This window comes from Mixophyes fleayi, chromosome 6, assembly GCF_038048845.1.
Source record: "Mixophyes fleayi isolate aMixFle1 chromosome 6, aMixFle1.hap1, whole genome shotgun sequence".
Classification (NCBI taxonomy): Eukaryota; Metazoa; Chordata; class Amphibia; order Anura; family Limnodynastidae; genus Mixophyes; species Mixophyes fleayi.
In genome coordinates this window covers 173,652,422-173,680,227 of record NC_134407.1, presented here as the reverse complement: position 1 = coordinate 173,680,227, position 27,806 = coordinate 173,652,422, and the positions used below count along the sequence as shown (strand labels likewise).

At 41.9% G+C, this 27,806-nt stretch overlaps 1 protein-coding gene across 2 annotated transcripts in view; it reads left to right on the top strand.

The window, feature by feature from the left end:
- ITGA2B (integrin subunit alpha 2b) overlaps positions 1 to 27,806 on the top strand; it is a 73,207-nt gene that overhangs the window by 36,094 nt on the left and 9,307 nt on the right. For both annotated transcript variants that reach the window (XM_075177302.1, XM_075177301.1), the window contains exons 15-23: positions 55 to 100; positions 2,016 to 2,120; positions 3,183 to 3,238; positions 6,369 to 6,520; positions 6,610 to 6,735; positions 18,847 to 18,914; positions 20,151 to 20,298; positions 20,822 to 20,908; positions 22,654 to 22,733. In XM_075177302.1, coding sequence (XP_075033403.1) covers positions 55 to 100; positions 2,016 to 2,120; positions 3,183 to 3,238; positions 6,369 to 6,520; positions 6,610 to 6,735; positions 18,847 to 18,914; positions 20,151 to 20,298; positions 20,822 to 20,908; positions 22,654 to 22,733 — 868 coding nt within the window. The remainder of the gene's footprint in view (positions 1 to 54; positions 101 to 2,015; positions 2,121 to 3,182; positions 3,239 to 6,368; positions 6,521 to 6,609; positions 6,736 to 18,846; positions 18,915 to 20,150; positions 20,299 to 20,821; positions 20,909 to 22,653; positions 22,734 to 27,806) is intronic.

Sequence of the window (27,806 nt, the reverse complement as noted above, 5' to 3'; positions counted from 1 at the left end):
ATTAGCATTTGTGTCTACTATTCTACCTTGTGTTCTGATTTCTGTCTCTCGCAGATCTGATTGTTGGAGCATTTGAAGCGGATACAGTATATGTATTCAGGTGAGAAGATTTTTCTACAGCTGTATGTAAGATCATAGGGTTACTGAGCTTCTGATCTCCGAGAAAGAAGCTAAGGAGGTTACTGACTACCTGGGTTATAGGGGTGTTTCTGTTTCATATCTTTTATTGTTTATATGTATTATGGTGTTCTGTGATGAGTCGGTATGTGCCAGTATATATTGCTCTCATACGTTACATACTATGCACCCACATCCGAAATGCAATTGTTTGGCTTATTAGTTTTAGTATAACACTCTTTGTATATGTATATATGAACCTAAATTTGGGCACAAAATAAATTAGTAGGGTACAAGTGATACGTTTTACATTCATATTTCACAGAAACTCGGGACACTATAGGTTTCACTGCACAGAGCTTGGATTACACCTAAGGTATCTCAAGTGTCCAAAATAAACCTGTTCTGGATTTGAGAAGTTGTAAAGATATTGTCCATCTTTTGGTGGCTTTAATGTATTGGCTTGTATGTGGCCATCTACAATTTTTACTAGATATATTACATACATTACCATGTATTTGTTTATATTATGAGACAGACTTGCTTATTCCTGTTGGTATTGAATATGACACATCTCTGCTATGCTCTCTATATTCAAAGAAAAATCAATGTGCTTAGTAAAAGTTGCAGTAGGGCATAAATAAGCCAATACATCAAAGTTATTTAGAAAACTGCTTTCACCTTCCTTATCAAGATGATATAGTATCTACATTGAAATGTGATAAATCCAGCTCCACATTTACATATTTTTAGAACTGTAGGCCCTTAAAAATGTATTGGAAGAAAAACTCCTCAATAGTAAATGTTAACAGTCTTCTTTTTTTTCTATGCAGCACTGACTCAAACATTCTTCTTGTTTTCCTCCATTTCTGTCATTGGGCAGCACATTGGTTAGCGCTGCTGTCTCACAGAGCTAGGACCATAGGTTCTATTCTGGCCAGGCACTATCTGTGTGGGAAGAAATAAGTGGGACAAATGGGGATAGGAACCCTGGTATGTCCTCTGCTTTCCCCAATAGAAATAGCCAAAAAACCAACGCGTTTCGACTTTGTATAGTGTGGTCTTTATCAAGGCGTGAAATATACTACACCGTATATCTTATTTTTCCCTTTTTTGAGAGAATTTCGGATTTATATGTCTGGAAATATTGAAGCAGAAGAAGATCCATCTGCCATGCTAGTCATGCTATGAATTGTGACTTTTTTTGCGATATGATGGAAACCCTGAGGTCCTTATCTGTCCACAATTGTTTGCATTTGGACCTACATTTAATTCTTGTGATTGCATTATATGTAAAACATATTCTTACTACTGTTTATGTGCAGGGGTCCTTAGGTGAAACCCCGTACTTGAATACGGAAACCAGCTGCAGACACTTTTTAGTGCGCAGGAATTGTAATACCTAATTACACTATCTGTGTGGAGTTTGTATGTTTTCCCCATGTTTGCCTGGGTTTGGTCTGGTACTATGGTTTCTTTCCACAGTTCAAAATATGATATTAATTTAATGTTAGTATGTGCTTGTTTGTGGGGTAGAGAAGTTCGACTGGACCAGGGGCTGAAGCATACCTACCAACTGTCCCGATTTTGGCTGGACAGTCCCAAGTTGAGAGGACTATGCTACTGTCCCATGTTCGGCCATTTGTCCAGACTCACAGGAAGTTGGCAGATGCCTCAGGTGTGTGTGGCAACTTAATAATTCTTTAGAAGAGGGGAGGAGCGTTGGAGGTGGAACACTGCTCATTTTGAAGGAAGCATGCCCCTGTCCAAACATTGGCATTACAAATGTTGGGATACTGATGTGTATGGTTAAGTGTCTATATAACACTGCATAATATGTTGGAAGTATATAAATAAAGATAAATAATAATAATTGCCTTGCACTCTCTGTCTTTCAGAGCCCAGCCGGTCGTCCTCCTCCAAACCTCCATACATATTTCTCCAGACACTTTGAACCCGGACTTGAAGCTTTGTAAAACACATGAATCAGAGGCTGTCTCCTGGTGAGGAAATCATGTTTAGGGTTCATTCTAAAAGTTTAGAAGCCCGAGATCCTAAGGTGGATCGCAGCCACAAGCAGCATTAATGTTTTACCCAGCTGTTCTATGCCCAGCAGCTTCACTGTATATAGTTTTCCAGTGTAATGGAAATATTTATCCTTTTCCGGTGGTGTTTTAGGTCTGCTAGAGGACCTGGGAACTTCGTCAAGCTGATTGGATTGAATCTACTTAGAAATAAAACATGAATAAAAAAGTCTAAAATCCTTAACCAGCCCTAGCGATATATAGACTGTGGCTGGTTTCCACTAACACAGGAGAATCCACAAGTGTGCCGTCTTCTGCCATAGTGAAAAGAGCGTGGCTGGAGCCTCTATGGAATGATGTGCTGCACATAAACAGTGCACCCCTCACCCAGTGCTGAAAAGTATTGGGGTTCTCCCTGGTTCGCCTGTACTTTGGGTGTGGAGTACTGAAAAAGATCAGAAACCCTCATCTTTGCCACCACAGTGGTCCCATTATAATGATAATGAGTCATTAGTCACTCAGCCAATCACAAGCTTTTTTTCCACCTGCCATCCAATCACATTGTGACTACTGTGAGAAAACATATGTGATTGGCTGAAAGGCTAGTGACACTCTGTCAGTTCACGACACATTCAATTCAGGACACAGCAATTCAGCACTAGGGATCTTAGCAGACAGTCCAGTGCTGCATATTTTAGAGTTGTTTTCTTCCTAATTGGATTAAAAAATGATCCAATCCACCTGGCCTGGAAAAATGTCTAACAGAAGGGTATACATAGCTTAAAGCTGTGAATATATTTTGAATACACTTTCTGAAAACCCTTCTCTTTATTAGAGCTTACCCTATTCCCTCCTATATTACCTACACTAATGCACCCTCACAACTGTCCCAATCCTTCCTCTCATCTCTGTGCCCTTTTCTCATTAGATTGTAAGCTTTATCAGGAGCAGGTCACTCATTACTGATCCTGGTAGGTCAGGGGTAATTGAATGTGGACTCTGTGGACATTGCAGTAACTGATGTGTCTCTTATTATTCTAGTTTCACTTTGCGTGTCTGCATCCAAGCCCTGGGGAAAAGTCTACCCAAGACAATAAGTGAGCACATTTATTTCAGAGGGGCGCCCAAGAGGGGATTATTCTATAAGGAGAATCCTAAAAATATTCTTAAATATGTGTTGTATAAATCGACTATATAATTATTATTTTTTTTTCTATTTCCAAGAATTTATTTAGGATGCAAAAATGTTCTTTTGTCATTTCTCTTTAGTCCTTAAATTGTTTTTTTCATGAAATCTTAAAAAATAAATTTTGTTGTAGTGGTTTCCTATGGTAATTCCCTATTTTTTAATGTGGACTGCTGATTCAGGCAGAAAAAGAAATATGTAAAATACGACTGCATTTTATATGGCAGAAGTGGAAAAAGTAAAAAAACATAACCAAGATATTCAGGCGCTAAAGTAATAATATAGATTAATTGTAAAATTATAAAAAGTATTTTAAAAATCGCTGCTAAAGAAGTCACTGCAGATCCTTAGTTTAAGTCAAGAACAATAGATATAACAAAGTGCTATATCTCTGTCCAATTCTAATAATACACTCTCTCACATCCAATATATAATAACAGGGGACATTCACCCTCTTATTCTCTCCTCCTTTAATATCCTCTCCATTTGTGTCTTCCTCCCAATCCACCTTCGTGTCATGGTCCTCTACCGCCCACCAGGTCTTGTTTCCTGTTCTCAGACCTACCCTATCTACTACTAGGCAATTTCGATATCCCCATTGACAACCTCAATGAGGCTGCTGGCACCAAATTTATCTCCCTCTCATCCTCTATGTGCTCTTTCACCATGGTCATCCTCCCCCACCCACAACCTCAGCCACTCCCTTGATCTTGTTTTCTCTCACCTTTCCACCACCTCTGACTACTTCAACTTTCCCTTCCTGCTTCACTGACCACCACATCATCTCCTTTACTCTCTCCTTGCCTCCTGCTCTCCCCCTCACCCGAATCCTCATCAGCCATGATATCCTTGCTTGAAACACTTCTCTCTCCTTTAATCACCTTGAACTTCCCACAATCAGGCTGTCTCCCTTTCCAACTCTGCCATTGATTCTGCCACTTTGGTTAGCCTCTTGTGTACCAAACCCCAACAGACATACCCAAATGCTGTAGGAGGAAATGTTGTTCTCTTGCTAATTTCCTCCACTTTTAATTCATATTATCCTACAGATTTGATCTTGTCTTCGCTAAACAATCCTTCTTTATGTCTTTATTTCCTTCCAATCTTCCAACCTCTGGGACCCCTTCGCCACCTTCCCCTCATTCACTGCTCTAGATTTTGCCATCTTCTATATTTCCAAAATTAATACCATGAGATTGGAAATCTCCTCATGTCAGGCCCCTCCTGTGCCTTTCTCCTCACTCCACCCTTCCCCCCTCTAGCTGCTATCTCCACTTGCATTTATCCCCTCTTCCTTTAAACACACTCTTTTGTTTTCCCACACTGACTTTTTGTCAAACTATTACCCAATATCTTTCCTCCCCTTCACCTCCAAAATGCTTCAACGGCTTGTCTACACTAACCCTAACACCTTATCCTCCTGGATGTACAATACTTTCTCTAAACATGTCCAAGACTGAACTCATTATCTTCCCTCTGTCTTGAACCTCCACCCCTCTCCTACTCTAAATTACAGCTGGCAACACCATAATCTCCGCTATTTCCCTATTGCATTGCCTGGGTATAATTTTTGACACAACCCTCTCTTTCACTCCACATATCCAGTCCTACACTATTACTGTCATTCCCTTCTTCGGAACATCACCAAGATTAGACCCTTTCTCTACCTCAATAACACAAAAATAGTAATTCACTTCCTAATCATATCTCACTTTGACTAATACCACCACCTCCTGTCTGGCTTCCCTATCATCAATCTCTCTCCTCTTCTATCCTTAATGCCACTGCAAGACTGATCTTCCTCTCTTACCACTTTACTTCTGCCTCCCCTCTATGCAAATATCTATACTGGCTAATTAACCCCTATAAAATCCAAACTTCTCACCTTCACCAACAAAAGCCCTCACACTCTCCTTCCCCTCTACATCTCCAATCTCATCGCCCAACCGCCCTCTCCACTTGGCCAACGATCGCTGCCACGCCAGCCCTATGGTAACTAGAGCTCACTCCCACCTTCAAGACTTCTCCTGTGCTGCTCTACACCTCTGGAGTGCTCTCCCTTGATCTACCAGACCCCTTTTCACCCTTCAATGCTTCAAGTTCCCTAAAAACCCACCTATTCACCAAATCCTACCAGTTCACTACTCCCCATGGCCCCCTACCTCACTATCTTCCCCTCTGTGTCACCCTCTTCAACTTCTACACTGTTTCCTCCCTTATGCATTGCTGGATATTGACTTTTTCATGTCCTCCGCTATGTCCATACCTGCACTTTGCTACCCATCCTTGTAATTAGCCTTTGTAATACCACTTGTGTATCGTTACCCTTGTTTTTTCTTTGTCACTTGTGTTACTTATTGTTACTTGTGTTGTGTCTACCCTTATTGTACTATGGCTCTGTAAGACGATGAGGAATTTTGTGTCACCCTATAAATAAACATTAATAATAATAACAGAATTTTTTTTTCTTGAGTTTGGTGGAGGATTTCTACCTCCTCTGATTTTTAAAGATCTTAATTGTTGCTAAGCTGCACCCTGAATTTGGTGGAAAAACCATTTTATAATGGGTAATGGGTATTCTTTCAACATCAATTTGCCAACTTTTTTCATCAGAAAAAATTACAGTTAAAAACAACACATCTTTAACCTTATTTACAAAAAAAATTCTCTTAATCGAAATCTCTAGAATCGGGACATTAAAACTGGCAGTAAGTAAATAGAAAAAATTGTAGATAGACATTTAGTTTTAAGAGTTATCCCATTACATTATTCATCAAAAACAGCATTGTCAACCAGTTTCATTTTTACTTGAGTAATTTGTTCTTATTTGTCAATGACCACCATATTGCATTGCTATGTTACGGTCTATAAGTAAACATTCTCCCTTTAGTCCTTTCTAAACTAGTCCCTAATTGCCTCTAGTACATTGCTACCTCTCTGGTGACCCAAACATCATCTCGACATAATTCTCTTTCCTTCAGTTCATACTGATTTGTTGCCTTCCTCCTGTATCCCTCCTTTATAGTCTCATTGTTTTTCAGGTCTCCAAGCAAACATCCAGCTGGACAGCCAAAAGAACAGATTTCTACGCAGAACTTTCTTCAGTGATTCCTCTCAGCCGGCCAAAACTACCCCCATAGCTCTGCAGAGTAACACAGATCCTGTCTGCAATAACTTCACAGCTTACCTACGGGTATATATGTCACGTAACTATTACAAGACAGGTGTATTGCTCAGCCAGTGTCATCCAATAGCTGTTTACGATCCTCCAATTTCTTGTAGGATGAAATTGAATTTAAGGATAAACTGAGTCCTATTGTTGTTAGTGTCAACGTCAGTCAAATGAGTAGACAACCTTCAAGCGTTCTGCCTCTGGTAATACAAGGAAATACCTTTCGGCAGGAGCAGGTGAGACATTGAGTATGTGTCCTCTAAGTTGTTCTTGTTGCAATGTATACTGGTACGGATTACCTATGCAATGGTCTTGACGCAGAGATATAATCAAGGCCTATTTTACAGCTATGATGGTAACATCCTCTATTTACACCCTAGAACTACAAATGCTATAATTTTAAATAGTCACAAATGTAAAACTTCCTGTGCTAGCAAAATACTAAGCATTGGAAATGGCATCTTGTTTCTTTCATTGTCGGAGGCTTGTTTACATTCTTCATGTAGTGCCAACATTTTACAACCAGAGTATGTTTATTTATTCACATCAGTCCCTGCCTCAGTGGAGCTTACAATCTACTTCTCTACCGCATGCACACACATGCATATTAGGGCCAATTTTAGTGAGAAGCCAATTAACCTACCAGTATGATTTTTGGTCTATGGGAGTGTAATGTGCGTATTGTCGCTAACCAATAACGATTGTCGAACCTCGATTTGTGTTTCCAACGCACAAAGATTTATTCGCAATAAGTGGAAAAAATATGCTCAAGCGATGTAATAGTAAATACAGCCGTTACTTATCGCAGGCGCTCTGGATCCAGTGCAGTCATTCAATCCTGAAGTCTGGGGACAAGAAGTCTGCACTCTGGATCACAAGCTGCTGCTTATATACACAATCAAGTACAGTAATACAATGAAGATGGTATGGCTTGCATCTATTGGTCCGGGTCTCAGGAATGTCCAAGGGGTCGTCAATCATTGGCTGGTTCATCCTAAGGAATCCAAAGGAGGGGGTCATCTCTGCAGGGGGTATGCTCTGCTCTTCCCGCCAGAATTCCTTAGTCTTAAGTAGTTCATAATTCCCTATCATTCATAACTTGCGTATGCACTCTGCGATTCCCTCGCAGAGCGCACCAAACAGTAGGATATGTAACAAGGTTCATTATGATACCACTCATGATGTTATTCCTTTAACCCGTTCTGTGTATTTCCCTAATATGCATGTAACTCTGATATAACATATAAATACTACTATATTTCGACATAACTGACTATGTGTTGCAACTACCAATAATGTGTACTATTTTATAAGTATGCGTGTTTGTGCGAATGTATGGTAAAAGACCAATTACTGTTGCTGCCACGTGTAGTGGATGCGTACGCCCTTTCACGCCGTAGCGTGCCCTTGTACGTCAAAGCGTACCGTACGCATCTTTTCAGACAAAGACAACCAAGTTTGCTAGACTTTAATTGAAATGACTTTATCCAATTTGCTGACTTCGACAGTTCCACCCTTTGATAGTGTAATAAACTATCACCCAATCACCGTTTCAAGTTCAGGATTATACAATACTTCTTCACAGACCATGATCTCGGTATCTGGTACCACCCTTTCCGTCTCTTTCTTAGTGTTACTCCCATGAGACCGTTTTCCACACTTCAACACAGTAGGAACACATTTGACAACTAAACCAATTGCTAAGATGACACCCAGTATAAGGAGAAGGAGCTTACCTACACTAGCAACCATTTCCTGTACCCACTCCCCCAGACCGGAGAACCATTTTGCTGGGTTCAACCATGAGAACCAACCCGCCACCTTTTCCCCGACCTCATATAACGAAGAATTATGGCTCTTTCGAAATTCCCATTTCAGCTGCAAAATTTCATCCATCTTCCGGTCTATAACCTCTTTAGGGTCTTCCGTATTATTAGTAATGTACGTGCAACATTTGACACCGAACTGGGTGGCCAGTGTCACACAGTACCCACCAGTAATAGAGGTGAGATAATTTAGTACCAGTCTATGTTGCACCAACTCCTTCTTGTACGCTTGTAGCTCCCTTCCAGTATACCTGAAAGTGTCATCATACATCTCGGTGATATTATCTATTAATTTAGCTAGGTCTTGGATATATTTAAAGTTTAATGTTCCCCGAGCGGTCCTGGTGAGTTCTAGAGCAACCATAACTTGGAAACCAGCAGTTTCACTAATCAATTTTGTAGCTATGGGTTCCTCACCAGGAATCATATTTCTCTTGCCACGGTGTTCATACTGTGTGTGTATGTATGGTGGTGATGTAGTCTTGTGAATATCTACCATTTCTTCATGAGTAATAGTCATGATTTCAGGAACCAGTTTAGCTAAGAAACACAAGCCCTTGGAACTCGGAGTCACCCAGGAATAAGCTTTCCTTCCACAAACAAAATACACATCATCAGGGAGAACATAAGTAACAGTATGCCCATGAATTATATCACACAGAGTTTTGATAAAACTACCCATGCCTAGTGTCTCCATCTGCTCTAGACACGTGTCGGCATTAATGATATTTTCACATTTATCTGTAGAGACTTTTCCAATAGATACCTTCTTATGTTTGGTTATACGCCCTAACTTGTGACTTACATCAGCATTCCTGCCTAGTAGTGACCTTGTGAGTCTCTCTCTAAAATGAGTGTGACGAGCCATTGTCTGATCTGATAGGTCAGCCTCCCAATTCTCCAGGCGCTTTGCATGAGATATGTTTAGGCACAGCAAAGATCTGCCTATGGAGTATTGTCGAAGCGTCAGACTAGGGGACCTAGTGTTATTGTACCTCCCTTCTATGGGCCTCCCACCCCTTAATTCGAGTACTTCGGATATGTTTAGCGGGAATGGCACTAGTCCTATGTTATGCTGCCCTTGAGGCACGTGAGAGCACACCCAACACTCAGTTTGGTTTAGCACCTTACCCACCAGGGAGTGATAATCCTCCAATGGATGCCCGCCTATATTCAGAGTACTGGGGGACTGGCATCGTTGGATGCATCTCTCGTCAACTAGGGAGTTGCAGAACTTGCAGATACAATACTCATCAGACAATAGCCCCTCACACTGCCTCCGAGTTCCTGAGCTAGCAGACCTTTTCATAACCCCTGGACCAAGTTTGATAATGGGCTGCTCAGGATATCCTATTAACTTTTCTTCGGCCTCCATTTCATCCGTATCACTCCCAGAACTCTCCTCCATCCTCCATTCTCCTTCACAAAAATAGAATGTCCTAGAAAAAGTAAAAACAAGGAAAATCCTGGAACAAAAGAAAAACAAAAACCGCCACTCCATCGCTGGAAAGATAGTTCTGAGGTAACGTCTCTGGTTCAGGTGTCCCAACTGCAGGCTTTAGGTCTCCCGGAACAGGCTCACAAGTGACAGCTCTTTGTCGTCGGTCTGAGTCTTGTCTTGCACTTTCTCCGGATTATGGACTCTCCTGCAGTGGGTGGAATGGACCCAAGTGTCTCTCTCTGCAACCTTCAGTGATGTAGTACTGGTCAGCAGCACTTGGTACGGGCCTTCCCAACGGTCTGTTAAACAACCTGAACGTAAGAAATTGCGGATCATAACATAGTCTCCAGGTTCAACATCATGACAGTTCGTCTCTGGCATACCAGGTGACAGCATTTTTAGTTTTTGTTGTTGTTGTTTCAGCTGTCTACTCATTCTTATAAGATATTGTACAGTCACTTCATTATTACACTTTAAGTCGTCTTGTGGACTCACGATCAAATGAGGTTGTCGTCCGAACAGTATCTCAAAGGGGGACAGATTAAGAGGAGGTCTAGGAGTGGTTCGAATGCTGTGGAGGACCAACGGCAAAGCCTCAGGCCATGCCAACCCAGTTTCAGCCATTATCTTACCTAGTTTGTTCTTGATAGTACCGTTTACTCTCTCCACCTTACCACTGGCTTGTGGTCGGTAAGGGGTGTGAAGTCTGCTACTGATTCCCATGAGTTTACACATATTTTGGAAGACATCACCAGTAAAATGGGTACCCCTATCACTTTCAATGATTCTAGGGATACCGAACCTACACACAAAGTCTTGTACAATTTTCTTTGCAGTGAACACAGCAGTATTAGTGGCTGCCGGATATGCTTCTACCCAACCGGAAAACACATCAATACACACTAACACATACTTTAGATTCCTGCACGGTGGTAGTTGGATATAGTCAATTTGTATTACCTGAAAAGGTCCGTCTGTAGGAGGGATGTGGGATGGCTCAGTTGGAATAGTTTTCCCAACATTTTTCCTCAAACAAGTAAGACATGACATTGCTTTCTTACCAGCTTGAGAGGAAAATCCGGGAGCACACCAGTATGCTCTCACCAGTTTGCACATACCTTCTTTACCCAGGTGAGTCAGGCCGTGTGCTGCTTCAGCCAGGCTTGGATAGTATGTTCGGGGAGCTACAGGCTTACCTTGTCCATCCCTCCAGAGTCCTGAGGACTCTTGACCACATCCCTTCGCCTTCCAGACCGCCTTCTCCTGCAGGGAACACAAATCTTGCATTTCAATTAATTTCTGCGTGTCTAATGTCTGAAAAACCATCATAGTCTCGGTCGATACAGTCATAGGTTGCCCTGCTGCCCATTTAGCAGCTTCGTCTGCCCTGTTGTTGCCCAATGACACTGGGTCTTCTTCAAAGGTATGGGCTTTGCACTTTATGACGGCTACTGTTCTGGGTAACTGTATCGCTGTCAGAAGTCCTTTTATGTGTTGTGAGTGTGCCACTGGTGTACCTGCTGCTGTCGTAAAGTTTCTAAGACGCCAAAGGGCCCCAAAATCATGCACTACCCCGAAGGCGTACCTAGAGTCAGTATATATGTTGGCTGATTTACCCTCTGCCAATTCACACGCTCTCCTTAGTGCTACTAGTTCCGCCACCTGGGCTGAGTGAGGTGGACCAAGGGGTTCAGCTTCTACCACATCCTGATCGTCTACAACAGCGTAACCAGTACATAGCTCTCCTGTCTCTGTCTGTCTATGGCAACTTCCGTCTGTATAAAACGTAAAATCTACATTTTCTAAGGGGGTGTCACATATGTCGGGCCTTGCAGTAAAGGTCTGATTCAGGTGTTCCATACAGTCATGCGTGTCAGTATTCTTGCCTAACTCATCATCAACCAGGGTCTCCTCACCTCCCACCCTTTGTGTCTCTTGAGACACATACGGAAGGTATGTAGCTGGATTTAGGGTGCTACATCGTTTGATGGTGATGTTTGAGGGTGCCATCAGGGCTAGTTCCCACTTTGTGAATCTAGCTGAAGAAACATGTCTGGTTTGGGCTGAATTTAACAGAGCTGATACAGCATGGGGTGTATAGATGGTTGAATTATGTCCTAATACTACATCCTCGCTCTTACTTACTAGAAGGGCCGTTGCTGCTACACTTCTGAGACATGTTGGGAGTGACCTTGCCACATTGTCTAATTGTGCACTGTAGTATGCTACCGGTCTGCTGGCGTCACCATGTTTCTGTGTGAGGACACCTGCTGCACAGCCATCAGCTTCTGTACAAAATAGCTCAAAAGGCTTTTCATAATCAGGTATTCCCAATGCAGGTGCTTTTGTCAGACTATCTTTAAGATTAAAGAACGCTTGCTCCGACTCTTCTGTGTGTACGACACGTTCTGGTTTTGAGGAAGAGACTAGCTCCTGCAATGGTAATGCCAGAATAGAAAAACCTGGGATCCAGGACCTACAGTATCCACACATCCCCAAGAAAGTACGAATCTGCTTCTGGCTCTGCGGCAGGGTCATGTGTTGTATGGCCTCAATTCTGTCGGTTGTCAGGTGTCTTAGCCCCTTAGTGAGGCAGTGTCCTAAGTATTTGACCTTAGTCTGACATGGCTGTAATTTATCCTTTGCCACCTTGTGCCCTGTTTGTGAAAGATGAAGCAACAACAATTTAGTATCATGTAAACATGACATAAAAGAATCAGAGCACAACAACAAATCGTCCACATATTGAATTAGAACAGACCCATTGTGGGGTTGAAAGGATTGCAAACAGTCATGTAAGGCTTGGGAGAAAATACTGGGGCTGTCAATGAACCCCTGGGGTAGTCTGGTCCATGTGTATTGCACTCCCCTGTAGGAGAATGCAAAAAGGTATTGGCAGTCAGGGTGAAGAGGGACTGAAAAGAAAGCAGAACATAGATCAATGACAGTAAAATGACTGGCAGACGGTGGAATCTGCATGAGGATGACAGCTGGATTCGGTACTACGGGGAATTGGCTCTCAACAACTTTGTTAATTCCCCTTAAGTCCTGGACTAATCTATAGCCCCTCCCCCCACTCTTCTTCACAGGGAAAATGGGACTATTTGCTGTACTGGCTGTACGAATTAAAATCCCTTGTTGTAACAGCCTCTCAAAAACAGGATATACCCCTAGTTCCACCTCCGGTTTTAATGGATACTGTGGGATTTTTGGAGCTATCCTACCACCTTTTAGATTGACCATGACAGGGGCTACGTTTGCCATCAGTCCAGTGTCCTGTCCATCTCTGGTCCATAGGGAACCTGGTATTTCCAGCAACATCCCCTTTACTTGAGATGGACTTTGTTCTATAACAGGAGAGTGTAACATTAACCTTGGAGGGGTGTCCAATATGTCCTGTACCTCATGTGCAACCCTCTCGGGTGTATCTAGGAACACACCATCTGAAGTACAGTATATGACACATCCCATTTTACATAACAAGTCTCTCCCTAGCAAGTTAGTAGGAGCCGCTGCAGCCAAGAGAAACGAATGCTTAGTATGCAGAGGCCCGATAGTAACTTCGGCGGGTTTAGTTAGAGGATAATGTAACACTTTTCCCGTCACCCCCATAGCTGGAATAGTTTTGCTGGTCACCTGTAGATTGAAAGGAGAGGTTATCACAGATCGGGCCGCCCCTGTATCTACAAGAAAAGTTTGTTTCCTGCCAGCTATGTCAACTATCATTGTTGGTTCTTCATTCTGACTCTCAGTTAACCTCACTGGCTGTAGACTACAGGTATGACCTGACCCCTAGCGCTGACTAGTGATTTCCCGCGCAGCATTTGCTGCCTTAATATGCGCGGGTAGATGTGAGTCTTCTAGTCTATGTGAATCCTTTCTTGGAGGATATCTATGTGACCCACCCTTATGTGTATTGAGTCTTTCTTTATTACAATCTCTAACGTAATGTCCTTCCTCGTTACAGTTGAAACACCTGATCACTTTAGATTTCCTGTTATATGGGTTGTATGCTGGTGGTCGTGTATGCACCCCTTCTAGAGCCTGTATACTTACCGTCATTAACCTATCACTTTTCTCTTCCCTTTTTTTAAAAAGGTTCTTGTCATGCTCCACAGCAGACTCCCTAAGGGAGTCTACCGTGACGCCTCTCCAATTAGGTAATGTGGTTTGTACTCTCGTCTTTAAATTTTCCCTAAGGCCATCCATCAGTACCCCTACAGCTACCTCTCTGTGATGTGGGTCCTCACTTATGTTGGATATCCCAGTAAATCGTGCAATCGCTGTTATAGCTCTAGCAAAGTAATCTGAGGCAGTTTCACTATCTTTTTGTTTGATGGTGAAAATCTTACTCCAATTTACTACTACTGGAAAACAGATGGCTAAGTGTTTGACAATTTGTTCTATATTCCGTTGGTTAATCTCATCAGTCAGGGTGTCATCTTCCTCCAACAAACAATCTCCAATAAATTTTTGTATGTTAGTATTGGGAGGAAGACACGCCCTCAACACTACCCGCCAATCCTTACTGGTTGGTTCATGAGCATTCCCTAAGTCTTTAACAAATTTTTGACATTTAGCTAACTCTTTTCTAGGATCTGGGAATTCAGTCATAATGGAACGTAATTCTGATCTAGTCCAGGGACAATGCATTGTAACATTTCTTAAAGGAACTACACCATCCTTATCCGGTTTCCCATTGGGAACTGATATTGTGCGGACCGGGAACACACCCTCTGGTACACTAACTTCAGGGGACGCTACAGGATTTACAGGCCCTAGATTTAGAACACTTTCACTCCTAGTGATCACGCTACTCTCACCTATCTCAGCCATTTTCTCATACTTGCGCTGAGCCTCTAGTACATTAACAGCATGGGCAATGGCCGAAATCACAGTGGGTTCATCTTCGTTTTCAGATACACTTGATTGAAACTGATTTAAAACAGGGTACAACTTAGTAATTTTTCTATTTTCAGTTTTAACAACGGCTGTACTTACCCCTCCCGCCACATAAGGTGGCGGGGGCGCGCTTGCGCTGAGTTCGCCACGCTTCTCAATGGTTACATCCACCTTGCGCGCGCTTTTCGCCACGCCTATTTCCGGTTTGTATTCGCTGCTCTGCCACGTGTTACCTTCCATTTGCCACAATTTTAAACAATCATTATGTCTATTTCTCTTTTTCGTTGACTTGATCAACCATATTTTATCTTTTACAGTATTCAGTACCTCTGCATTAAAACTCCCTATTGTTGGGAAAGGCCTATCACAAGCTTTGGTCATCCCGACCCACGTGTCACAATACACAGTTGCATATGCACCATACTTCTTACACATGAGAAACCTCGCTGAACCAATAGGGCCTTCCTTAGGCAGTACACTGACCATCTCTAGCGTATGCTTAGCACCCATGTTGAACAATATACCTTCTACCCGGAACACAGACACACCGCAATGCTCTGTTCCTTCCGGCCAAATGTGAAATACAGACACACCGCAATGCTCTGTTCTTTCCACCTAATAATTTCAACTCTGTTGCTATACTCACCGCTAGAGATCTATAATCCTCGGTGAACGTATTTCCTTTAGCCGCGTTCACTCGCTTTTCTCGCCCCTGGCGAGGATCCCTAATACAGAAATATCACTGTGGGCCCCAAGGGCTATCAGCTCCTCGATACCCTGGCTAAACCACAAAATCTGCTGAGTTTATTATCGCTGGGAGCGCAAAGTCGATACAATCAACCTGCCTTTCCAGTATAATTCCTCCTAGCTGCTTCACCAATTCGCACTAACGGTGCGACCGGATCGCACTGCCTACCAATACTAATTATTAGCAAACCTTGCGATCTATTGGTAGCGCTTTGCGAAAACCCAGTTTTCGCATTCGGTATACCTGCCCTGTATACCGTCCTTCAGTTGGGCAATCCGCCTCGTCAGACAGCAACTGAGCACCTCAACAATAAAACAGTGTATCTACGTTACAACATCACACACTATACACCTTTTCTGCGCAGAAAATCAAAAGTTCCCAACAATAGTAATAATGTCTCAGAGGCTTTCACAAGTAATTATACTATGCATGTATAATAACTATCAACACGATTGTTTAACCACGTGGCAAGTTTACCGGAAGTTCGCGTACGCACAGCAGGAAGTACACATACGCTAAACAATGCAATACAGTTAAAACGCACAATGACAGAAAAAAGAAACAGTTTTCTCTTTTGTCCCTAGGTTCTAGTTAGCGTGCCCTAGATAATGCAAAACGGACATTCGGTTTCACAACACAGAGTAAAATTCAGGTTTTGAACACAATGCGTTCTTACCCGTTTATGACGCGTCTCCACCCTTTGTTGAGGAACCGAAATCCGTTGGTCTTGCGTATCATCGGCAACGAAACCTCCAAAGCTCACGAGCCCCCAAATTGTAATGTGCGTATTGTCGCTAACCAATAACGATTGTCGAACCTCGATTTGTGTTTCCAACGCACAAAGATTTATTCGCAATAAGTGGAAAAAATATGCTCAAGCGATGTAATAGTAAATACAGCCGTTACTTATCGCAGGCGCTCTGGATCCAGTGCAGTCATTCAATCCTGAAGTCTGGGGACAAGAAGTCTGCACTCTGGATCACAAGCTGCTGCTTATATACACAATCAAGTACAGTAATACAATGAAGATGGTATGGCTTGCATCTATTGGTCCGGGTCTCAGGAATGTCCAAGGGGTCGTCAATCATTGGCTGGTTCATCCTAAGGAATCCAAAGGAGGGGGTCATCTCTGCAGGGGGTATGCTCTGCTCTTCCCGCCAGAATTCCTTAGTCTTAAGTAGTTCATAATTCCCTATCATTCATAACTTGCGTATGCACTCTGCGATTCCCTCGCAGAGCGCACCAAACAGTAGGATATGTAACAAGGTTCATTATGATACCACTCATGATGTTATTCCTTTAACCCGTTCTGTGTATTTCCCTAATATGCATGTAACTCTGATATAACATATAAATACTACTATATTTCGACATAACTGACTATGTGTTGCAACTACCAATAATGTGTACTATTTTATAAGTATGCGTGTTTGTGCGAATGTATGGTAAAAGACCAATTACTGTTGCTGCCACGTGTAGTGGATGCGTACGCCCTTTCACGCCGTAGCGTGCCCTTGTACGTCAAAGCGTACCGTACGCATCTTTTCAGACAAAGACAACCAAGTTTGCTAGACTTTAATTGAAATGACTTTATCCAATTTGCTGACTTCGACAGGAGGAAGCTAGGAGCCACAGGAGGGAGTCCAATGTGAAACATGTGGAGAACATACAAACTCCATACAGTTAGGAATTGAACCAAATTCCCAAGCACTGTAAAATATCAATGTTAATCACTTGGACTTATAAACATATCAATACATACAGCATGTGAACTTGTGTCATATATTATAAATACATTAGGAATTGTTCAGAACAGAAGTTTGCAAGATTTCCATTTTCTTGGATGGTAATTGTGACATTACAGAATATAGCAATACACATGATCACACTTGACAAAGTACCGTAAGGCACAAAACTGGTGTTTATCTGTGTAGGTATTCTAAGATAGCAGCTATAAGGGTTATTTGCAGATCTGAAAAACATAGACTCATGTTCCTATTTTTAAACCCATTAATACGGGTAAGTACATGGCTTAACATGTCAAGATGGCAGTGACTGATGGGAGCATTCCTTACTGAATGTGGGCTAACCGCAGTAGTGCAGCAACAATTATAGGGTTAAAAATGTTTCTAGAAGCTCTCAGACAATAATAAGTCCTCTAAAGGGTCAGATTCCAATAATATAAGGAGGAATGGAAACTGCAACTAAATTTCATGACACACTTGTAGAAATACTAGTTGGAAGAAATAACTTTTCAATTGATCAGCTGTGTATGTAGTTCATCATCTTGCTACATATTGGGGAGTTTTCTATCTCTTTAGCTGCCTATAGGTCGTGACTGAAAATGAGGATAGCTGTCAATGTTGGGGCTACTGAACAGAGGAGTAAAGGGGAGCCATTTAATATCCCTCCATAAAGGGAAGATTTTACATTTGGCCCTGGCTACTCACCCAGCAATTAGGCATGTTTGCATGGAAACCATTGCAGCCTGTTAAATAGATTGTATGTCAGAGACCAAGTTTTAAAGGGCTGCATGGTATCCACTGATCACAGCCTCCAAAGGGATGGCACAGTTTCTTTGAGAACATTCCAGCCAACATTCTAGCTGAAACCAAAGCTGCAGCTAAAGAGTACAGAAAAGTTAGGAAGTGCCAGCCCTCCCCATTGTTTTGGAGCTGTGGATTATGCAGACTGATCCTGGATGGACCACTGAGCCACAAGGAAGACTAGGACTTAATGATGTTATCCGTCTTCAAAAAAACTTTTTAACAATCCACGCTGGACATTGTTGTAAATTTCAACAGTAGATTAATTTTTATAATGTGTACCCATACTGGAACAGTTAAAGAGAGTGAAGCCGACATACAGCAGCTATCATTCATACATTGTGTGACTAGATTGTAATGTGAGAAAATGGGTAGGATCTATATAGACCTGATTCTCTGCTTGTGATACGTAGCATTGTCGATGGAGCCACTTTCCTTGAATCGGGTATAGTAGAAATAGTATTAATAGTACTCCAATTAATTATATGGTTGGAGAAATAAACCAATTAGTAATACCTAAGGCAGCAATGAGGGGTTGGTCTGGTTCTGCTAGGAATAGCAGCATACAATCAATATAGATATACTCTGTTCTCCAACAAAACTCTGCAACAAGTAGTATTTTAGTAAAAAAAAAAGTAAAATTTGTAATATAAGGGTCTAGTGGAAAAGCGGTAGCAGGTAGACTTTGAAGTGGTAATTTTGCTTACCAGTGTGTGCTCTGGTCCTGTGGGAGGCAGTCATCTGGCCACTTGTGTGATTGCTAATATTGAGAGGGCTGCACTTTCATTCTACAATGCTCATTCTATATTCTTTATTTACATGTCTGGTGTGTACAGATACATTTACAGGATTTACAGGATTACTCCCCTTTCCTTGTGTTTTAGATTCATATCCTTTTGGACTGTGGTGAAGACAAGGTCTGTATTCCTGACCTGCATTTGAGTGGTAGCTGGTAAGTGCTCTTCATAATGCCCCGATTTATGCAGTTGTAGTCATCAGAATGATTGCGATAGCACCTGCGACGAGAACATCGAAAGGAAAAATCCGATCTGCACAATGACTATAAAAAGCAAATGCAGACCAACGAGAAAAGTGACAATAGAGATGACCGACCTGGTTGTGTTACATTCCGAACCCTGGCAAAGACGGCACTTTCTATGCACGTCAGTTGCCATAGCGACTTAAACTTTTTTCTATTTATAGCGGCAATGGCGCTTTAAATAGAGACTTAGGGCTAGATTTACTAAGCTGCGGGTTTGAAAAAGTGGGGATGTTGCCTATAGCAACCAATCAGATTCTAGCTGTCATTTATTTAGTACCTTCTACAAAATGACAGTTAGAATCTGATTGGTTGCTATAAGCAACATCCCCACTTTTTCAAACCCGCAGCTTAGTAAATCTAGCCCTTAAACTTTTCTCTATTTATTCAACTTTTCTCTTTTCTCTATTTAAAGCGTTATTGCCACTTTAAATAGAGAGACGTTTAAGTTACTATGGCAACTGACATGCATAGAAAGTGCCGTCGGATTTTTCCTGACGGTGTTCTCGTCGCCGGTGCCATCGCAATCAGCATTTTGTACCCAACCCGTTTTATGTCATTACAACTATGGGAAAATAATCATTATCTTGGGCCTGTGTTAGTTTAGGCATATTATTTAGGGCAACTACTTGTCTTCCTAAGTGTTTCGCTGATACTACACCAGGTTATTCTGGTACCCTGGACCCAGAAAACTGATTGTTATTTACATGATAAAAGAGGGTAATTGTACAAAATTGACCTTATTTACATATATAACCCCTATCCTACATTTCATTGTTTGATTGATACACAGAGGGCCTAATTTACACTAAAAAATGTCGCGTTTAAAAATAGTGTATTTAACAGGCACACAGCGTAGACACTTATGTTCCACTTGCGCTCATGTGTTTATCCATGTATTTTATGAGCAACAAACACATTCGTTATTAGGCCTCAATAAAACTTAAGTCTTCTCTAATAAAGCAGAAAGGGTTTCTGGAGTGCTGGCTTTCTTTCTATTCATAATATCTGGTCCTATAAGTGACTGAAATCATAAGTTTATGCAATTTTTTTAATTGGTAATTTTGATCCAATTGATGGCGATAAACTAAAAATCTTTCCTTTCTTTTTTTTTTTTTTATACTAACGACTCTACTTATTCTTTGCAAGGAGTGAAGAACCTCTTGTTATCGGGGTTGATAATCTTGTACACGTCTATTTCATTGCCACAAACTTCGGAGAAGGAGCCTACGAAGCTGAGCTGCATGTTTTGCTCCCGTCTGGGGCACACTACATGCAGGTTTTGGGGGAAGCTGAGGTGTGTAGTTTTGTAGGGAAAATGGGTGTGGTCATTAGGAGGTACCAGTTATTAACTATGACTTGGCTTGTATGAAATAAGGGGGGCATTGAATTGAGCAAAGGTTGTTTTGGTTGGGGGATGGACTTACATTGTGCCTGTAGCTTACACAAGGAAGAATATACACTGTTGCCTCAGTGTTGTCATTAGTTTATAGTCATTGGCAAAATGTTTGCCCTGCTGTAGTCAGGAAAGTAAGTGCAGTTGAGGGTTAGCTGAAGACACAGAATCCTTGCTCATTTCTTCTTGCTCCTCATAGGGCTACGCAGATAAGTGAGCAGCGTTTCCTTACCATAATAGGCAGCAATGTGCATGCCCGGACATCACGCTGATGTTCGGCGGAACCTCATGCTGAATTGAATCTGCCCCTTACAGTGTGGGGTGAGGATACTTACTGTAGACATTAGAGGGCCTGTGTTGATGAGCATGAAGGGCATTCATATAGCCATTTCTAATTTGAATTATTCCATTTTATAATTCCAAGGACAAGATACTCTGTTCCCCCAAAAAAGCAAATGAGACTGAACTTGTTGTTTGCGAGTTGGGAAATCCCATGAAGAACAGAACAGAGGTGAGTTGTGGAACAGAAAGGTATTGAATACAGGTGAGAACTGGAGGGATCGAACAGAGAAGAGTAATAGAATATTTATTGTTTATCTGTATAGCACCAGTATATTATGCAGCACTTTACAGAGAATATCGAATAATTGACATCAGTTCTTGCGCTATTGGATCTTACAGTCTAAATTCCCTACTCATGCAAACTAGGGTCCATTTTATCAAAAACCAATTAACGTACAAGTAAGGAAATAGTGCCTGATCTACAATTTAAAGGTGCGAAGCAAAGTTGAGTTCCTGAGAAACATAAATAGAAAATATACAATGCAGAAGAGAGGATATATACGGGTATAATTGAAATAATATAATGTAAAAGTGTAAACAAAATGTGTGTGTATGTATGTATGTATGTATATATATATATATATCTCCAAGGGAATTACAAATATAAATGTTTATTTTTCAATCTCAAGTAAAACATAAGACACAAGTTAAAATCACAATCTAACAAAACAATCCGCTACAATGAGATAAAAATGATAATAAATAGTATAGACATACATAAAAAAATATTACTTGATGTTTCATATATACTATTAATCAATGTATTGATTCAATGTGATCCTATAAGCCGAATCCTCTTTAAAGATATTTTTTAGTATTAGGACTCCTCAGATCCGTGATGATATTGCCTCTCAATATAAAGTCAAGTCAAGGTCTCTTATAGAGGCATCGCCCAATAATATATTTCACATAAAACAATTGGCAGAACTCCAGTAAATGATCTGGTTAATACACAGGCTGGAAGGTAGCTGGAATCTAGAAGAGAAAATGATAGAACGGAATGGAGCGTAGACTAGTATTACAAAGAGACATGTGGCAGATCTGTGTTCTATAATAATAGATAAGCATGGTCGGTGTAAGAACATGGGATAAGGCTCAGTTCTACAGCCTTTTCTTGAGGCATTTATTTATTTTCAATGAGTTATAAAATATTAATGTTGTTTCTCTCTGAGGACTGTTAGCTTATAGTAGAAGCAACCATTTGGGATCTAATCCATACTTCTGTGAATGTATCCCATTCATACTATAGGAACCAGTGATGTCACAGACACACTTCTTACCTCAAGGTGTCACTAGTTCTTAGTGAATCACTGGTTCCTATAATATGGCATTATCATTATCATCATCATCATCATCATCACCATTTATTTATATATCGCCACTAATTGCGCAGCACTGAATCACTCCCATCAGTCCCTGCCTCATTGGGGCTTACAGTCTAAATTCCCTAACACACACAGACACACACACAGACTAGGGTAAATTTATTAGCAGCCAATTAACCTTCCAGTATGTTTTTGGAGTGTGGGAGGAAACCGGAGCACCCAGAGGAAACCCACGCAAACACAGGGAGAATATACAAACTCCTCACAGATAAGGCCATGGTCGGGAATTGAACTCATGACCCCAGTGCTGTGAGGCAGAAGTGCTAACCACTGAGCCACCGTGCTGCCCATTATTATACTGCATACAATTCAGCTAACACATTATTTGCCTAAACTATGGAGGTGTCAGATCCACTTAATGCAGCTTTAATTGAGCTGACTATTGACTTCTTCTTATGGTTTCTGACTTGTGATAGTATTTATTTTTTATTTGAATGTTTACAACCCTACTGGATGCTTCAGAATATTTGGGCTGTCTTTGTGGAGTCAAGCTGTTTTCAATTGTCTTTTTAATGCCTTTACTCTATAGATCCATGCTGGACTGCAGCTGAGCATCAGTAACCTGGAGAACATTGGGAGCAACATCTCTTTCCCAATGCAGATAAAGAGGTGAGAGCTCCAAACAGTCAATGTTCTGCTACTGGAATTTTTAAATTAGAATAATTATTTTCCAAGAACTCTCACTTATGCATCTAGATCAACTTAATTGGTTGGAGAACATTTGTCAATGTTAACAATAAAATGTCATTGGGCAACTGCTTTTAGCAGTCTGAAAAGGGATGTCCACAAGATACCCATATTATAATAGCAAATAGTAACAGAATTGCAGGTGACTCTATGACCGGGACTCCTTCTTTCGGGAGATACTGTCATGGCATCTTTTTAACAATGTATTCTCCTGCTGCAGAGGGCAGGTGGATTTTAATATTCCATGCTCTGACACATGAGGGCTTGTCCATACCTCCCAACATTGTACAGGGAAAAAATTGGGACAGAAATTTCCTAATCTGTCCAGTCATATCCACATTTTGTCAAAACCATAACATCAACTAGCTAACCTCTAGCTCTCAGTTCTTTGTGCACATGAAACTCTGCTGTCTCTGAATCTGAATTATTTCAAAATTCTCCTTCTACTGATGAACCATAAAAGAGGAGCAGGGGGAGTGAGTATCTCTCATATGACAAGTGTTCCAGGAGATGGACCTCTGCAATACATTGCAATATATATGTCATGTGGACAGCAGCAGCTTTGTTTAAAAAAGAGAGGCATTTTTTCATTGAAAAATGCATACTTTATTTGCATAAACATCTACAAGATAAAAGGACATTACATTCAAGTGTACTGCGTTGCAGTGCAGCCGAAACACAATACACCATGAAACATAAATCACAAACCTGGCAACATACAGGTAAAACCAGAGAGTGTCCTGGCCGAGGTCACTCCTCAGAGCCAAGAGAAAAAAACAAGACAAGAAGTTGCCCATAGAGCCATTGTTTCTTTCCCAAAAGGTCCTGCAGATGCAGTTACAAAAGAAGAAGGTTTGCAGGATGATGGGGATATTGGGTATCCCTTTCCCAGCTTTGAGGGGCTCCTTTTACATAACCGCTCGCTTTACTCTGTCCATTGTGGAGCCACAGGTTAAGTGAAACACTATCCTTTTGATAGTCTTGCAGACGCCAACCAGAGGTGACCACACTTGGGCCATGTATGGTAGAATGGGAAAGATGTTGTTCCTTCAATGGTCAGGTGTCTGAGGCTCAATCTTTTGTCTCGCTGTTGCCATCTCTCATCCCAGCACTTCAAGCCAATCTGTAAGTGTCAAGATTCATCAGGTTAACATACGAACAAAACATTTCCCCCAAAACTCTGCAGTGCTCTGCGTATAATCTCATGTGAGACATGTCACAAGCCTTGATGTAATGTAGCGTGTCCCTGAGTAGGTCTAAGCTATCTACAATCCTGCTGTCTGGACTGGTACAGGTCTGGTCCGAATGAACTATATGTCCAATGGCAGCCTTTAGCAGGTTGGCTAGTACCTTAGCAATGATCTTGCTGTCCACATTCAGGAGAGAGGGGGGGGCCACTATTTTCTCTGGTCGCATTTCTCTCCCCCTTCCACTTATACAGGATGGTGATCATTCCCTCTCTCAGTGATGGAGGGTATTCGATCCTCCACCACCACCTCCTCATACAGCTTTGCCAGGTCTTGGTCAATGAGGTTTTAGCTGCAGAGTGGAGCTTCTTCAGCTCCAGGGGAGTGTCCATGGCTTCTTTACCCTCAGGACCGATACTGTTAGTGATATCTGACCGGAACTTATCAGCCGCATCTTTGTCAGTTGTCTTAGGGGAGCAGAGGTTGCAGAAATTATATCTGATGACTTCAATGATGCCCTCTTTCTCCTTCCTGGGAATACCAGTCTCAATTTGCAGCTCAAACAGGTGTAGTTTCCTGACAAAGCATATATCTCACCCTTCTTAAGGTTCTCCACCATGGAACAGAATATAATGCATCTGGATTGCTACTCAAAGTACCTTTTAAGGCTTCCCTTGGTCTCCACCAGATTATTTCTCATATCACAGCTGCATAGATAGAGGTCTTGGAGGGGCTGCCATTGTCTTTGAATCCTCCTGAAGTTCCTCTTTCTTTCACATGCCTGTTGTCTACCCTTGGATATAATATAAAATGAACAGAGCCAGCTCCTACTGCGTACGATAAGTATACCTTGTTTACCATACCCTTGAGCAGCTGGATATCACATTCAGCTGTTGCACCCATGCTACTTTATGGGGCTGTTGAAAGCTCTTGTCATCATTACCGCCCTTGTGGTTGCAAGCTGGGCCCCCAGAGTCTGGAAAAATTCCAAATGCTTATTCTTACAGTCCCCCCCCCCCCCCACCTAACCAATACAAGGGCCAGACCATTGCCTGTCCAGATGTCTGTAGAACCTAGAGAAAGGCAGAGAACATATCTAGAGCATATACATATTATACTTCTGAGATTCAAGGAACTTCACTGTCTCCTAAACTGGCGATTAATGCTCCTCACATTAATGGTGAATAAAGAAAAGTAAGCCATTACTTGGGAGAAGAGAGTTTAGTACAAACAGTACACTTAGTTATCACTCTTGTCAGACCTGAATGGTGAGTCGGTGGGCTGGGGCTGGATCAGGCCTGCTACTCCAATGCATCAAACAGGGAGATGCTTGGTATCCCTGGGAAGTCACCCACATCTACCTGCTCAGTGTCTGATTCCTGATCTACCAACACATCTACCATCTTCTCCATGGCCTCCGTCTGTGGAAGGGTGTTCTCAAAGCGTTCAATGAGTTCAAAAGTTCAAAGCGTTCAATGACCAGCTTTTTGGAAGGGTCTGTGGTTTAGACTGAGCTCTCCACCAGAGACTCTTCCTCCTCAGCTTATTCCCTGCAGAGGACACAAGAGAGGGAAAATCATCAAGAGATGGGGTGGAAGCTGCTCCAGCTGGGGGAAGGGTTAGTGCTGGTGCAGGAGTATACTGCAGGGGGAGGGGGAAGAGACAGAGGTAGAGAAGGGAGGGGAGTTGCTGTCACAGAGAGGCAGCAGTGGTGAGGGTGGGGAGGGGACAGGAGTGGTGTGGGGTGGGAAAGAGGTATGGGGAGTGGGGTGAGCTGGGGATAGGGAAGGGCACTTGGTGGTAGGGTGAGCTGGCGGAAACCTTCTTGCCCTCCTGTTGCTTTTTCTGTGCTGGCTTAGCTGCAAGGTAGAAGCTGGACCACATTCTGTCAGTCCTTTTGCTGCCACTACAGTGTAGATTCTTGGTCTCTGGGGACAGTTCCTATAGATGTGGTGCGCCAGAGCATAGAGGTTGCATGCCGTCTTGTGGGAGCAATTTTCCAGCTGAAACTTTGTAGTTCTTTCACATGTAGTCAACCCTACCACAGTTCTTGCAGTTTTGTGTCTGGTTGGCGTAGTGTAAAATTCCTGAAGAAACCCCAATGGAGAAGCTTTGTTGCATATGCTGGAGACCTTCATATGAATTCTATTCTATTCTCAGGGTCTGCTTACCTGTCCAGAGCCATTGCCATCCAGGATCTTGGAGGAATCCTTGACCACAGTTCAAAACCGCTTCAGGAAGGTAGCAATATTATTGCCAGGTGAATGAGGGTTCTGATTGAAACCATCACCCACCTCTCCTCTCTTTGAGTCAGGCCTGGTCGCCTTTACCGCTTACCAATACCTCATTCAGCTGATGATATCTTCTGTAAGTGACATAGAAGATCCTCATGAGGTAGCTCTTGATGCTAAGAGTTTAAGCTTTGGAGAACTCTTGTTCAAGGACCATCTTCTTGCCTAAGGACTCTTCTGTCATGTTGGGTACACTTCCATCCACTTCTTTCAGCTGGGCCCTAAGCTGTATGGGCAGTGGAGGCTGAAGAGCTGGACTCGGGGAGACCCTTGGCAGACTTCTTCTCATCTTTCTTCCTAGGGTAGGGGCTTTAGAGGAGATGGGAGCTGACGTAGCAGCAGCTTTACCCATCCTCTCAACTTCTTTTCCCGGGATTAGAGTGAAGTCGCAGTTGGTCTTGGAGGGAGGTCTCTTCTTCGAGAGCAGAGCTATGCAGATTTTCTTCCGCTTGAGCAAAGCTATGTAGATTCTTTCCCAGTGGGTTTGAGTCCTACACAGCATCAATCTTCCTCAACATTCTTTCTCTTGGCAATTTTCTTGCTTCTTAGGTGTTGACAGCAGGATGTTTATAGAAATTTTGCTGCAAGGACTGTAGTAAAAAGATACTACAGTTGATCTTAGCCAAATACCATGAAGCGATGAGAAGCATGGGTGGCATTTACTGACTGAGGAAAGTCTGTGTCCTTGGTTTCCTTCTTTGTAAACATAGAAAGCCAACTGTTTTTCTGGCAAGTGCCAGCCTTGTAGAGGAGAGATAAATGGCATATTATGGGGCTCCCACAATGCCTGTTTGCTTTTTCTATTTGTTGTCGGACATACACTAGGCCCAGATAATCTCCATAAAACTTAGTCTTAGTGTTGAAACTTATAGAAACCCGGTGTAAGGCTGTATTTTCTGAATAGTACCTAGTGATTGTGTAAAATCTAGCTACAGTGAAAACTATAGGTCAATACAGAGTACCATACACTCAAAACTTTGATGGTTGGGATCTATAAACCAGCTAGGGCACAGTAGACTGTTATAGAGGCTGAAATAAATGAATCCTTCTGGCTCTCGGTATTTAATGTTTCAGGTACATTTGAAACTTTTTCTGCTCTATGATTTACAGATGGAATTATACTTTGGATTCATACAGTGGACATAATCTGTTAAAAATGTTACTTCATGCAGGCAACCATTGTGTGGACTAAACCCGTCTTCATGTAAAAAAAATAAAAAAAAAGTTATGTCGCTGGTTTCTTGCAAGTCCATTGGCTACTCTCTTATAAAAATCTGTTCAATCCATAAAATGACTACTGTCTATAAGTGCTTGGTTTACTTTGAAACACGAGAGCAACCAGCAACTTTGTTCTCTACAGAAAAGGAGCAATACATTTGATAGCTCCATTAAATGTGTCCCCAGAAGTGAAATTCAGTTCAAAAACTTTGTTTTTTTATGCATTATATTTGTTAGGCACAAAGACAAGTTGATATAGTCTATTACTGTTCTTTTATGTCTTGATTTAGGATTGAATC